At 40.6% G+C, this 12,500-nt stretch overlaps 2 protein-coding genes across 2 annotated transcripts in view; both read right to left on the reverse strand.

Moving 5' to 3' along the window:
* The window catches only part of arhgap1 (Rho GTPase activating protein 1), a 21,531-nt gene extending 19,656 nt beyond the window's left edge, over positions 1 to 1,875 (reverse strand). The window contains exon 1 of the mRNA XM_083550135.1: positions 1,361 to 1,875. The gene's annotated coding sequence lies outside the window, so the exon portion shown is untranslated. The remainder of the gene's footprint in view (positions 1 to 1,360) is intronic.
* A 349-nt stretch (positions 1,876 to 2,224) lies between these two features.
* f2 (coagulation factor II (thrombin)) overlaps positions 2,225 to 12,500 on the reverse strand; it is a 14,851-nt gene continuing 4,575 nt past the window's right edge. The window contains 16 exon segments of the mRNA XM_083551239.1: positions 2,225 to 2,480; positions 2,583 to 2,653; positions 2,740 to 2,918; positions 3,006 to 3,179; positions 3,295 to 3,462; positions 3,659 to 3,782; positions 6,655 to 6,762; positions 6,846 to 7,157; positions 7,904 to 8,034; positions 8,161 to 8,266; positions 8,355 to 8,426; positions 9,804 to 9,828; positions 10,005 to 10,162; positions 10,252 to 10,330; positions 10,334 to 10,484; positions 11,741 to 12,500. The exon segment at positions 11,741 to 12,500 is cut by the window's right edge and continues 789 nt beyond it. Of these exon segments, the coding sequence (XP_083407365.1) occupies positions 2,325 to 2,480; positions 2,583 to 2,653; positions 2,740 to 2,918; positions 3,006 to 3,179; positions 3,295 to 3,462; positions 3,659 to 3,782; positions 6,655 to 6,762; positions 6,846 to 7,157; positions 7,904 to 8,034; positions 8,161 to 8,266; positions 8,355 to 8,426; positions 9,804 to 9,828; positions 10,005 to 10,162; positions 10,252 to 10,330; positions 10,334 to 10,484; positions 11,741 to 12,500 (2,774 nt within the window). The 3' untranslated portion in view covers positions 2,225 to 2,324.

The following is a 12,500-nucleotide window of genomic DNA, read 5'->3' on the forward strand; positions in this document are numbered from 1 at the left end:
CAGTCCTACACTACACACTACTACACTCCTGCACTACACACTACACACTCCTACACTACAGACTAAATAATCCTACACTACACACTCCTACACTCCTGCACTACACACTCCTACACTACAGACTAAACAGTCCTACACTACACACTACTACACTCCTGCACTACACACTACACACTCCTACACTACAGACTAAATAATCCTACACTACACACTACACACTCCTACACTACAGACTAAACAGTCCTACACTACACACTACTACACTCCTGCACTACACACTACACACTCCTACACTACAGACTAAACAGTCCTACACTACACACTACTACACTCCTGCACTACACACTACACACTCCTACACTACAGACTAAATAATCCTACACTACACACTACACACTCCTACACTACAGACTAAACAGTCCTACACTACACACTACTACACTCCTGCACTACACACTACACACTCCTACACTACACACTACACACTCCTACACTACAGACTAAATAATCCTACACTACACACTACTACACTCCTGCACTACACACTAAACAATCCTACACTACACACCCGTAACACATATCCACACACCTGCAACACAAATTCACACTACACAATCCTAAACACTCTCACACTCCTACACTACACACTCACACACTCCTACACTCCTGCAATACACACTCACACTCCTACACTACAGACTAAACAGTCCTACACTACACACAACACACTCCTACACTACACACTAAGTAATCCTACACTACACACTCACACACTCCTACACTCCTGCAATACACACTCTCACACTCCTACACTACAGACTAAACAGTCCTACACTACACACAACACACTCCTACACTACACACTAAGTAATCCTACACTACACACTCACACACTCCTACACTCCTGCAATACACACTCTCACACTCCTACACTACAGACTAAACAGTCCTACACTACACACAACACACTCCTACACTACACACTAAGTAATCCTACACTACACACTCACACACTCCTACACTCCTGCAATACACACTCTCACAGTCCTACACTACACAATCCTGCACTCCTACAGTCCTGCACTACACACTTTCACACTCCTACACTACACACTCTCACAGTGCTGCACTACACACCACACACTCCTACACTACACAATCCTGCACTACACACCACACACTCCTACACTACACACTTCTACACTACACACAATCAAAACGCATTAAACCAACAAAAGCGGTTTTTTTTATTAATGCTACAGTCTAGATGTAGATAGTAATGTTATAATATATTACTATAAATATACACGAAAAATATAAATGTAAGAATAAATAATGTAAAAAAGAAGTGAAAATGTACCTCAGAGTCGGAGATTTTCGTCAATCAGCTATCCAGCAATTCAGCACTTCCGGATAGAACGTCACTACACACTTCATAATAAAAGCCCCGATTCTTCTGTTTTTCGTTCTCTCTTTTTCGTTCTCTCTTTCACACACTCACACACACACACACACACACACACACACACACTGTGTAGTTTTGAAAATATCTAAATAAATAAATAAATAAGAGTATTGTAGTGTTTTTGCTGCAGATTTATTGATGCATTTGATTGTTGTATGAATATTGTGGCTCTAGTGTACAGTAGTGGAACAGAACACTATCATTCAACCCTCATTTCCATCTAAAGGTCATTTAGTGGAGCAGTGCTGATGGGAAGATCGGATCATTCTGGTTCTTTGAATCTCGTTCATCAAACTGAATTAATCTCTTTTTAGTCATTTAATTCATTTGACAAGAAATACAATTACATGTTACATTTCCCAACAGATCCCAACACTTCTCCCTGCACCAACTTTAACTATAGTTTCAATAATTTTGAAGAAAATGAATCGTTCTTTCAGAGTCACATTAAAGACTCGTTCAATATGAACCAATTGTTAATAAACGACTTATCACTAGTAGATAACCCACCTGCATATACTGGGAGGAAACCAGAGAACCCTGAGGAACCCCTGCACTAAAACAGAAATAACACAAACAACTCAGAATGAAACAGCGTACTAATCTGCTCTCCTACTCGTTTATTCATTTGTTTGTTTGTTTATGGTATTTGTTTAAATTCAGATATATTTTGCTTTTATTTTCTGTATTATTTGATTGAATTTTTAAGATAAGACATAACCACACTTTGACAGACCCAGACAGAACCAGGACACGCACTTTGATAAGAATTACATTTTATTGTCAGATGAAATGTAGTTTTTGGAAAGAAATCAGATTTAGTTTTGTGCTCTCAATATTATTATTAATGTAAAGAACTTCAGTCATCATCAGAAGCCTCCGATTTATCTATGACTTTCCTCATCCAGCGGCGCATACGGAACAAATGAGTGTAGAACCCGTATTTGTCGTCCCGATCGCAGCCTTCACCCCAGGACACGATGCCGATCTGGTACCAGCGTTTATCATCTGGGTTCTGAAAAAAATAAAAAATAAAATAAATAAATAATAATAATAAAAATCTCAGCTGTAATCAAACAAACCCAGAACACACTCATGGACCAAAACCTTCTCTCACCTTCATCACAAAAGGTCCACCGCTGTCTCCTTCACACGAATCACCTCTTTTATTATCCTCAGGACTGTAACCTGAAAAAATTCACATTCGCATCATGGACATTTCTTCTGCAGAAGTATCACAATAGGATTCGGATCTCAGGATCATTCAGCCTCACCTGCACAGAACATGTTGTCTGTGATGCGAATGGCGGTGGATTTACGACAGATATCTTGGTCCACGATGGGCAGGTGAATCTGCTGCAGCTTCGGTGGAAGGTTCTGAGGGTTAGACGTCCATGCTTCTTTCAGGTTCCCCCAGCCGGTTACACGACCCTTATATCCGACTGACATCAAACTGCATGCAGAAGTGAGGATGGATGCTCTCGTTACCTTCATACTATACACAAGAACCTGTTTTGAACTTCAGAATTTACACTCCTACGTGTTTACGGTGTTCTTGGTAGGAAGGCAGATGGGGTGGATGACGCTGGTGAAGGTGACGGGTTTCTTCATGTGCAGCAGAGCGATGTCTCGGTTCAGATTCTCCTTCCAGTTATATTTAGGATGGACGATGATTTCATCAATAGCCACGATCTTCTCTATGCCTCTCTCATACCTTAAAACCATAGAGAAGTGCACAAGGCTCTATATATGAGCAGAACATGAATATGTTTCTTATATAAATGATGTGTTCTTCTATCACTACCACATTATAATCACAGCCAGCTCACTTAGCCCGCTCATGTTTTCCAAGTCGCACAAGAATGTCATCGATGGTAAAGTTCTTGCCCCATGGAGGGTAAAGGATACAGTGAGCAGCAGTGAGGATCCACTGGTCACTGATCAGACTGGCTCCACACAGCAGCTCCTGAGGACTTCGTTTATACAGCATCACCTGCCTGTCAATCACACACATCACACACATCGGATATCAACCATCAGAGCTCTCCACCGAACCCACACCTACCCTGCAGGAATGTGTGCCTATCACAATCCACTATTCACACCTGAACTCCTTACAGCCAATCACAATCCACCATTCATACTGACCAGAAGATAATATTATTCGAACTAGGACTAAGATATTTAAGTTACCATGGTGCACTTCCGACTTCAGCCGTCTCTCCGTGTACGATTCTTTTCTCGTAGGATTTGATGAGCTCTGATTCCGTTGCGTCGTCTTTGTTGACTTTCTCAAACATCGGTCGCTCGCCACATTCTGACCACAGGGAAGACAAATAATTACTACAGCATTAAACATGGCACTGAAATAAACACAACACATTTCCATCCTAATAATATACATAAATATAATGCAGAGTGTCTTTATAGTGAAAAATCCTTTTATTGAATTTTATATCTTTATTCTTTAATCACAGTAATCCGACTGTGGTAATAGTTCTATTGGTGGGTAGATCAGAAGGTCATGGGTTCAAATCCCAGCCCCACCAAGCTGCCACTCTTGGGCCCTTAAGCACGGCCCTTAACCCCATAACTGCTCTGATGTAAGAATGAGATGAATGTACGTTATTATCATGTGTGTGAAATGGTGCAAACCTGCTTTGTAAAAAAAAAAAAAGATAAAAATCAATCAATTCTGGGAAGAGAAATAGTAGCTTCCTACATGACTGTGTACTTTAAGATTATGCAACTGTGTGCACCACATGATAACTTTACTCCAGCAAATAGTCCTAAACTCCTAAACTATTCCCAGCTTCTCCTCTCTTCTGCTTTAACGAGTTACTTTTTTACTGAAATGCATTCATTAGCCTCAATTTCTCTTATAATCACTGCTAGAATTATTTAATGATATTTAGACAGTCATGTGAGGAACCGGCTCCTGAGATAAAGGGCTGGGAACAGCTTTACTTACCGAATCATCTGGCTCTCCAAAGTGGAACGTTAACCTTCTAGCTGGACTCTCAGAGACAAGGTTGTTCTAACCAAAAAAGGTCACCTTGAGATCTGTCCCAAATGGAGACTGGTAGTAGAGTAGATTTGTGCTTCTCTAGAGCCTGGAACACCCTAGCGGCTTCCTCACCTAGGCATGTGGTTCAGTCCCATGATAAAATGACCGAGTTCTCCTCATTGCTATTATTCAGAGACATGAAACTCCAGGAATTCTGCTTCGCTGATACCTGGATGTCACCTTGGACTTTCTCTAGATGATTCTTACTGATCCTGACAGTTAGAACATACTGCATTACACTGTGGAATCTACTTTCTCTCAATATTTGCAACAGTGACTGTCTCTACTTTTAAATCTAAAAAACGCATCTTTGTAGGCAGGCAAATCAGAAGCATTTCATACGTACGTCTTTTTGTTTGTATAGTGTTGCATTATTTTCAATTGTTGTTGATAATTGTTTTGTAGTTTTATTGTATTTAAGGTGTCCTTTAGTCTCATGTAAGGCACCCATAAATAAAATCTCTCTAATAAACTTATTTCTAATCCTGTCCATCGTCGTCACTCCCAACGAACATCTCAACATCTTCAGCTCTGCTACCTCCAGCTCCACCTCCTGTCTTTTACTCAATGCCACTGTCTCTAATCCATACAACATCTCAGGTCTCACCACAGTCCTATAAACTTTCCCTTTCACTCTCACAGATACTCTTCTATCACAAATCACTCCTGCTATCACTCTTCTCCACCCACTCCACCCTGCCTGCACTCTTTTCTTCACTTCTCTAACACACTCTCCATTACTCTGCACTGTTGACCCCAGGTACCTGAACTCCTCCACCTTCTCCACCTCTTCTCCCTGCAACCGCACCACTCCACTGCCCTCCCTCTCATTCACACACATGTACTCTGTCTTACTCCTACTGACTTTCATTCCCCTTCTCTCCAGCGTGTACCTCCACCTCTCCAGGCTCTTCTCCACCTGCTCCCTACTTTCACCACAAACCACAATACCATCCACAAACATCATAGTCCAGGGAGACTCCTGTCTGACCTCGTCCTTCAACCAGTCCATCACCACTGCAAACAGGAAAGGGCTCAGAGCCGGTCCTTTATACAGATCACCATCTTTCACCATAGAACTATTGCTATAATTAGAAATATGATGTCCTTCTCGATTTCTCAGGCATCTTCTCACCTTCCAGAATCTTGTTAAACAACCTTGTTAAAAATTCCACTGCATCTCTCGTAAACATCTCCATGCTTTTACCGGTATGTCATCTGGTCCAACCTACTTTCCACTCTTCATCCTCTTAATCGCTGCTCTCACTTCCTCCTTACTAATCCTATCCACTTCCTGCTTCACATCTCCACATCATCCAACCTTCTCTCTCTCTCTCTCTCTCTCATTTTCCTCATTCATCAGCTGCTCAAAATCCTCCCTCCATCTTCTCAACACACTCTCCTCACTAGTCAATACATTTCCATCTTCATCCTTTATTGCTCTAACTTGCAGCACATCCTTCCCAGCTCGGTCCCTCTGCCTGACCAATCGCTACAAATCCTTTTCTCCTTCCTTAGTGTCCAACTTCTCCTACAGCTCCTCATATGCCTTTTCCTTGTCTTCCACCACATCCCTCTTCACCTGCTGCTGCATCTCCTTGTTCTCCTGCCTACTTTTCTCATCACTCTGTCGATTCCAATTCTGTTTCTCCAACCTCTTTCTCCTTATGCTCTCCTGCACTTCCTCATTCCACCACCACGTCTCTTTGTCTTCTTTTCTATTTCTAGATGTTACACCAAGAACCTTTCTATCTGTCTTTCTTATCACTTGATTGGACTCATGAAACCATTTATTATATCGCAGATCACATGACTTTTCCCCCGAATTGTGCAGCCCTGATTTAAACACCTCCAATGTTCCTGGTCTTACTCTCTAAAATATATAATTATTATTATTATTATTATTATAATTATTATTATTATTAATATTAATATTATTATTAATAAAGCACCAATTACAACTCACTTAAAAACCCAAAACAACCTCCATAGATTCATTACTAAGTTACCAGGTTCTGCCTGGTACTTTGCACAGTGATGGTGTTAGAATGCCTTGCTCTGGTTAGTCTGGTGAAGCACAAGTGAAGAACATGTTCACTGCCTCTGCGTCTGCTAATCTTACCCAATTCTCCCTGCCCAAAGCTATCAGGGTTAAAGAATGTGTCCTTTTTTGCTCCAACAGTTCTTTGCCGAACCCCATCTTCCTCGATCACCCCATCCAGAGGAGCATCTAAAGGACAAAAATACAAATGCACACTATAATATAATAATTTATTAGTTAACAATAAAACATTATATTTTAGCTAAACCCACCACAGAGCTCAAGATTACAGTAGTCCATGGTGATGTTTCGCCTGTCCTTCACGTAGCACCATGGGCCCTCCAGATCTCCATCCGGGTTCCTGCAGTAGTTCTTCAATAGAACAACATCCTGGCTGAAATCCTTACTTGCACTCAGAGCTTTCACCTTGGGAAGGTTCCAGTTCAGGCAGTTGTGGCCGTGTAGCGTCACTGAGAGCGTTCCAGTGTAGCTCTCGCCATGGCCTTGTAAACAGTTGGTTTGACGGTAGTGCTCAGCTACATCTTTTACTTGGACAGGGGGAATAGTGGGCAGCAACTTCTCACCTGGGAGGAGAAGATTTCATTCATTTAAATGAATTGTTGATAACTGATAGCTGCAAAAAGCTATAAGTGTGATTCCACACATGAACATGAATCTATCAATAGTCTACGTCAGGGGCCCCCAAACTACAGCCCGCAGGCTGATTATGGCCCCTGGGCCCCCACATTTAAAACGACCCTCTGAACAATGCCAGAAACATATTTATAAAATGTAATTGTAAATAAATGTTTTACTCGTATTATATCTGTATTTAATAATAAGGTTAAAATGTCCCTTGGTTAATAATGGAGGTTGAGGCACTGATAGTTGATCCCTGAAACCATCAGCAAAAACGATCAGCATCATGACGATAGTTTTTCCGGGTTCCAGTCCACTGTCATTACGAGAGCGGCCTCTAGAGGTGAATCACTGACTGTTGTTTGGTTTTACACACATGAAACAGCACGCTGCACAAGAGCGCTCTATTATATTTATTTATTTCATAATATATCAAATAAATAATTATATTTATTAATTGTTATATTCACATTTATTTCATTCAGCACATTTTCCTGATTCTGTACTTTATTTTTTTTTAATTGTATCCATAAACAAATGTAAATATGTTTGATTAATCGGTTATCAGCGAGTACATTGCCATTGGCATCTGTGAAATCCACTGTCGGTCGACCTCCAGTTATTCATGTAAACTAATTATTTGTTACATTTATTAGATTATGTGGCTCTCACAGAAAAAAGTTAAATTTACCACATTTTGGTACTGCACATTTCTCTGTCCTGACAGTGGGGTCACTGGTGAAACACCACGGTCCACCAGGTCTTTTATCTGGATTTCTGCACAAATTCTCAGGCAGGTTTAGGGTTGTTGTATTCAACTCACTGGAAAGCAAATAAACAAAATGACCATCAACAAAAAAAGGAGAAAAAGAATCATAAATCCAGTATAGAATCTGTCTGAACTGAAAATATCTCTAAATGAAGCTCAGTGAGAAATGAATACGTTACGTGATTCGGTGAGGGAAGTTGCTTCTCCAGTACTGGCATGGCTTTCCTGAGATAGTCACATTCGCTTTACCTCCGTAATATTCACCGTTATTAACGTAGCAGATACCTGTCGAGCACAGACAGGGTGCAGACTGTTTATTCCTGTTTACAGATTATTTTGGTTTCATCCTCAGTACATCAGAAAATGGACTCACCTTTATGATCTAAACAAGTCCGGATTACTCGAACAGTATCCACATTCCGCTGTACCAAGTTGCCAGAACATGCTGATGAACCACAGGAGCATACATCACATCAGATCAGATCAGATCAGATCAGATCAGATCAGATCAGATCAGAGGAACACAAGAGGAAAACACAAGGTCAAAGGAACATCATGGCAATTTGTCCAAATCTGATGGACATATTACACAGATTATGGATTATTTTATATAGAGATTTTTGTAATTTCTTTCAACCTCTATTATATAACTGTATATTAAAAAAAATGTATTACAGCTAAAGCTTTGAGATATTTATATTTGCTTTCAAACTGAAATCAATTAATTGAAGTGATTTCCATATATCAGGGGGAGTGGTGGCTCCAGCGGTTAAGGCGCTGGGTTGCTGATCGGAAGGTCTGGGGTTCAAGCCCCGGTATCGCCAGGCTGCCACTCTTGGGCCCTTGAGCAAGGCCCTTAACCCTCTATGCTCCAGGGGTCCCTTACGAGGGAAATATCAAGGTCCGTGACGTCGGAGTGACGTGGGGCCGCCTTCCCGTGGGCTCACCACCTGCAGGAGGGACCGTAAGGGACGGTGCTGTGAGGATTGGGCAGCAGTCAGAGGCGGGGGTCCGCTTAGACTGCTGCCCCCGCGACCCGAATTACGGATAAGCGGGAGAAAATAAATGATGAATGGATTTCCATATTCCTGCTCTTTCTAGAAACACTAGAAATATTTCTGTATTGTTTAATATACTCACAAAATCTTCATCTGATTTAATCGGAATAAGAAAAAAACTATTAATGCTATGAGAATACCTGCCCTAATAATAATAAAAAAAGAAATATAGGCCATAAAAAGTTTAAATGTAGAAAATATAATCTCTAAATTCAACATATTTCATTAAACATTGTTTTAATTAAATCTATATGGGTTTTTTTATTAAATGTCCAAATCTATAGATATGAGCGAATCTGGGAATGAAAAAAGTAATGATTTATACTTGAGTCTGAACAAAGACACAGAAAAAAGCTTTAATTGAATAATTACATTAGAACTTGTGGTTTAAGTGACTGTGTGTGAACACATCTGAAGTAAAAATCTAAGTATTATTAGAGTTTAATCATATTTAAGAGTTTAATAATAGATTTAAATGACTGCCTGCTAAAAAAACACAATAATTGAAAGTGTTTAGAGATTTTATTGTAATGAGAAGCTGTAATTTGGTTTCTCTGATGTTCAATAATACATTTTCTATTTTTAAAACTAGTGAATGTTCAGATAAAACCCTCTGGAATAAAAAAAAAAACGCGATCAAACATATCGAAACTGTGACTGATTTAGTAATCACTCTGGTGAAGATTTGAACTTTGCTCCTGAATCAATATCACATATTTACACAAAATGGGATCGGTGCTGACTCCTGTTTTAGATAATCTTACCCAAGTATGTGTCCCAAAATGCAGTCTAAGGACAGAGAAGATAAATAATTAAACAAAGTATATAATAAAACAGAGTCAGTAAGAAGTTATGATGAGGAAATTCTTAAATCTGTACAATAATTACAGAAGAAATGTACATTAGTGAAGGTCATTAAAGAGTTGTGATGAGATGGAACAGTAGTGTTCTGTAAATGTTCCTACCGTTTTACTGTTGTCCTCGAACACCTCTCGAGCCTCCTCATGGTCACAGATCTCCTCCAGACATTCCCTCTCCAGATTCCCACTCTTTAACTCTTCAAAAGGTGAGTTTGCTCTCTTTGCTCGGATCACCTGAGACGCCGTCTTCTCATCGATAAAAACTGCAACAAAAAGAAGCAACACATTTCTAGTAACACAATCACTACACTCACCATTGCGTGGATATTAAAAACCATGAACGGTGTCGTACCATCGTAGCAGAGCGTGAGCTGAAACACGAGGCTGAGGAGAAGCGTGACGAGGAGAGGCGCTGGTACTGCTCCCATTCTTTACCATGAGAAATTCTGCAATCCTGAAAAGCCCTGGAACATCAAACCGAGCTGAAAAACTGCTAACAAATCCCAGAAATCCTCCTCCTCCTCCTCCTGCTGCTGCTCTGCTGCTCGAGTTAATATTGAACTAACGGAGTTCAAACAGAACAGAGATTATGTGTATGATGGAAGCTTGAACCATCCGACCACGTAAACTTATATCTCCAGGAACAGTGATTTAGCCCGAGGTGTTCCAGCACAGTCTTGGTACACAGTGAGATATGAAGCTTATATAGGACTGGGTTATCATACTGACACTGCGATGTTCTTATCACCTTAAAACAGGAGATATATCTTGAGTTTAACACTCTCACACACACACACACTGGTGAGGTGAAATTGAATCTCTATTAGTTTAATATTCAACACACCAGTGATATTTCTGTCTCCTTCATTAGAGGGTCGTTCCGGTTTAAGGTGTCGGAACGGCAGGTTTAGAATTATGGAGCTGTGATCCTCAAAAGAGCCACTTCATGATCCTACATGGGCTTGAATTTGAATTTATAAATAAAAATGGATGTAAAAATAAAAGTTAAGAATTATATTCAGAGGGTTTGCGGCAGCATTGGAAGCCGTGTGGTGCTGAGATTTAAACTCATAACCTTTTGATCAGAAGTCTTTCATTTCTATATTCCTGTGCTGCTGAGAAATACTTGTGTATTCTTTAATATATTGACAAACTGTTGATCCGACTGAATCAGAATAAGAAAAAAAAACAAAGAAATACGTTTAGGCCACAAAAAAAATCTATATTAAGAGTTTTAATTTAGAAAACATTTATAAAATCCCTGATTTAAGAATTCAACTTTGTTTTAATTAAATCTCTCAAAATCTATAGAGACGAGATCATAACCTTTAGATCAAAAGACTTAACCAATCAAAAGCAATAGATTTATTTAGAAACAACTTTTCATAACACTTTTGATCTTCAGACATGATCTGAGCAGGACGTCTAGGATTCAGAATGAGAAAATCACATATCATCTAATAAACATCATCTTTCATCTCCTTCCATTCTTCAGCCCATTGTGTAAAAATCATGTTTTATATGGAGGAAGAAGTTTATAATAAATGAAGGTTGAGTTTTATTTTGAGGTTTTTATGCCTCCTCACTAACACACTTAATCTGTGATTTATTTATAACGCTGCAGAAAAACACTAGTTTTCAGGCTAATAATCGGACGTGCCGAGTCACTCTTCAGCACAGATGTGTTTTGTACACGGTGCTCAGTTTGGCACAAACAGCAATGACACAAGGTTCAGTGTACAGATGAGTAAATATTTACTAATGTCTTTCACTCCACTGCTGCCGTTTCAGAGGAACCTTCTAACAAAATGGGGTTGAGTAAAAGTATTTGTTACATTCACTCATCTATTCCCATCTCTATTTCAATCGTCTCTGCTACTGAGTTCAACTCATCGTGTCCGTGGATCAGAACCAGGCCAGTGTTCTCGGCCTGATCTTCCACCACCATATATTTCATACTCTGCTCCTGGTTCTCCACTTGTACACACTTAGTGTCCTGCGTATGAACCAGGATGCACTTAGTACTGTCAGTGGACACCACAATTTCTATCATGTCCTGCCCAAGTTCCATCTGCTCCAAGCCTTCTGCAGAGTCAGGAGTATCGATGTGTTCCTGCTGGGGCAAGAATCGCTCCTTTCCATCATCTGTCCATTTGTCCTTCTCTTTATGGTTAGATTTTCGAGGTCGCCCCCTGGCTGGTACCGTGTGCCCTGTCAGACCTGCGTGCACCCTCAGGTGGCGCTGTAGACTCTGCATCAAGATGTATTTGCTTCCGCATATCTCACACTCGTGTGGCTTTTCTTCCAGGTGTGATTTCAGGTGTCTGCGGAGTTTGGTCGCCAGGGTATACGCTTTCCCACAATCCTGGCACTTAAAGGGTCTGTCGCCGGCGTGCAGGCGCTCGTGAGCCCGGAGTGTTTGTGGGTCCCGGAGCGCCTTGCCGCACACACTACACAGGTACGCCTCACCTGTGTGCTGAATCATGTGACGCTTTAGCTCGGGCACCTGTGAGAAACAGAGCTCGCAGTGTAGACACCTGTAGGGCTTTTCCCCCGTGTGGAGGCGCAGGTGCCCCTGCAGGTTGGAACGCTGGCGGAATC

This window comes from Silurus aristotelis, assembly GCF_946808225.1.
Source record: "Silurus aristotelis genome assembly, chromosome: 9".
Taxonomy (NCBI): domain Eukaryota; kingdom Metazoa; phylum Chordata; class Actinopteri; order Siluriformes; family Siluridae; genus Silurus; species Silurus aristotelis.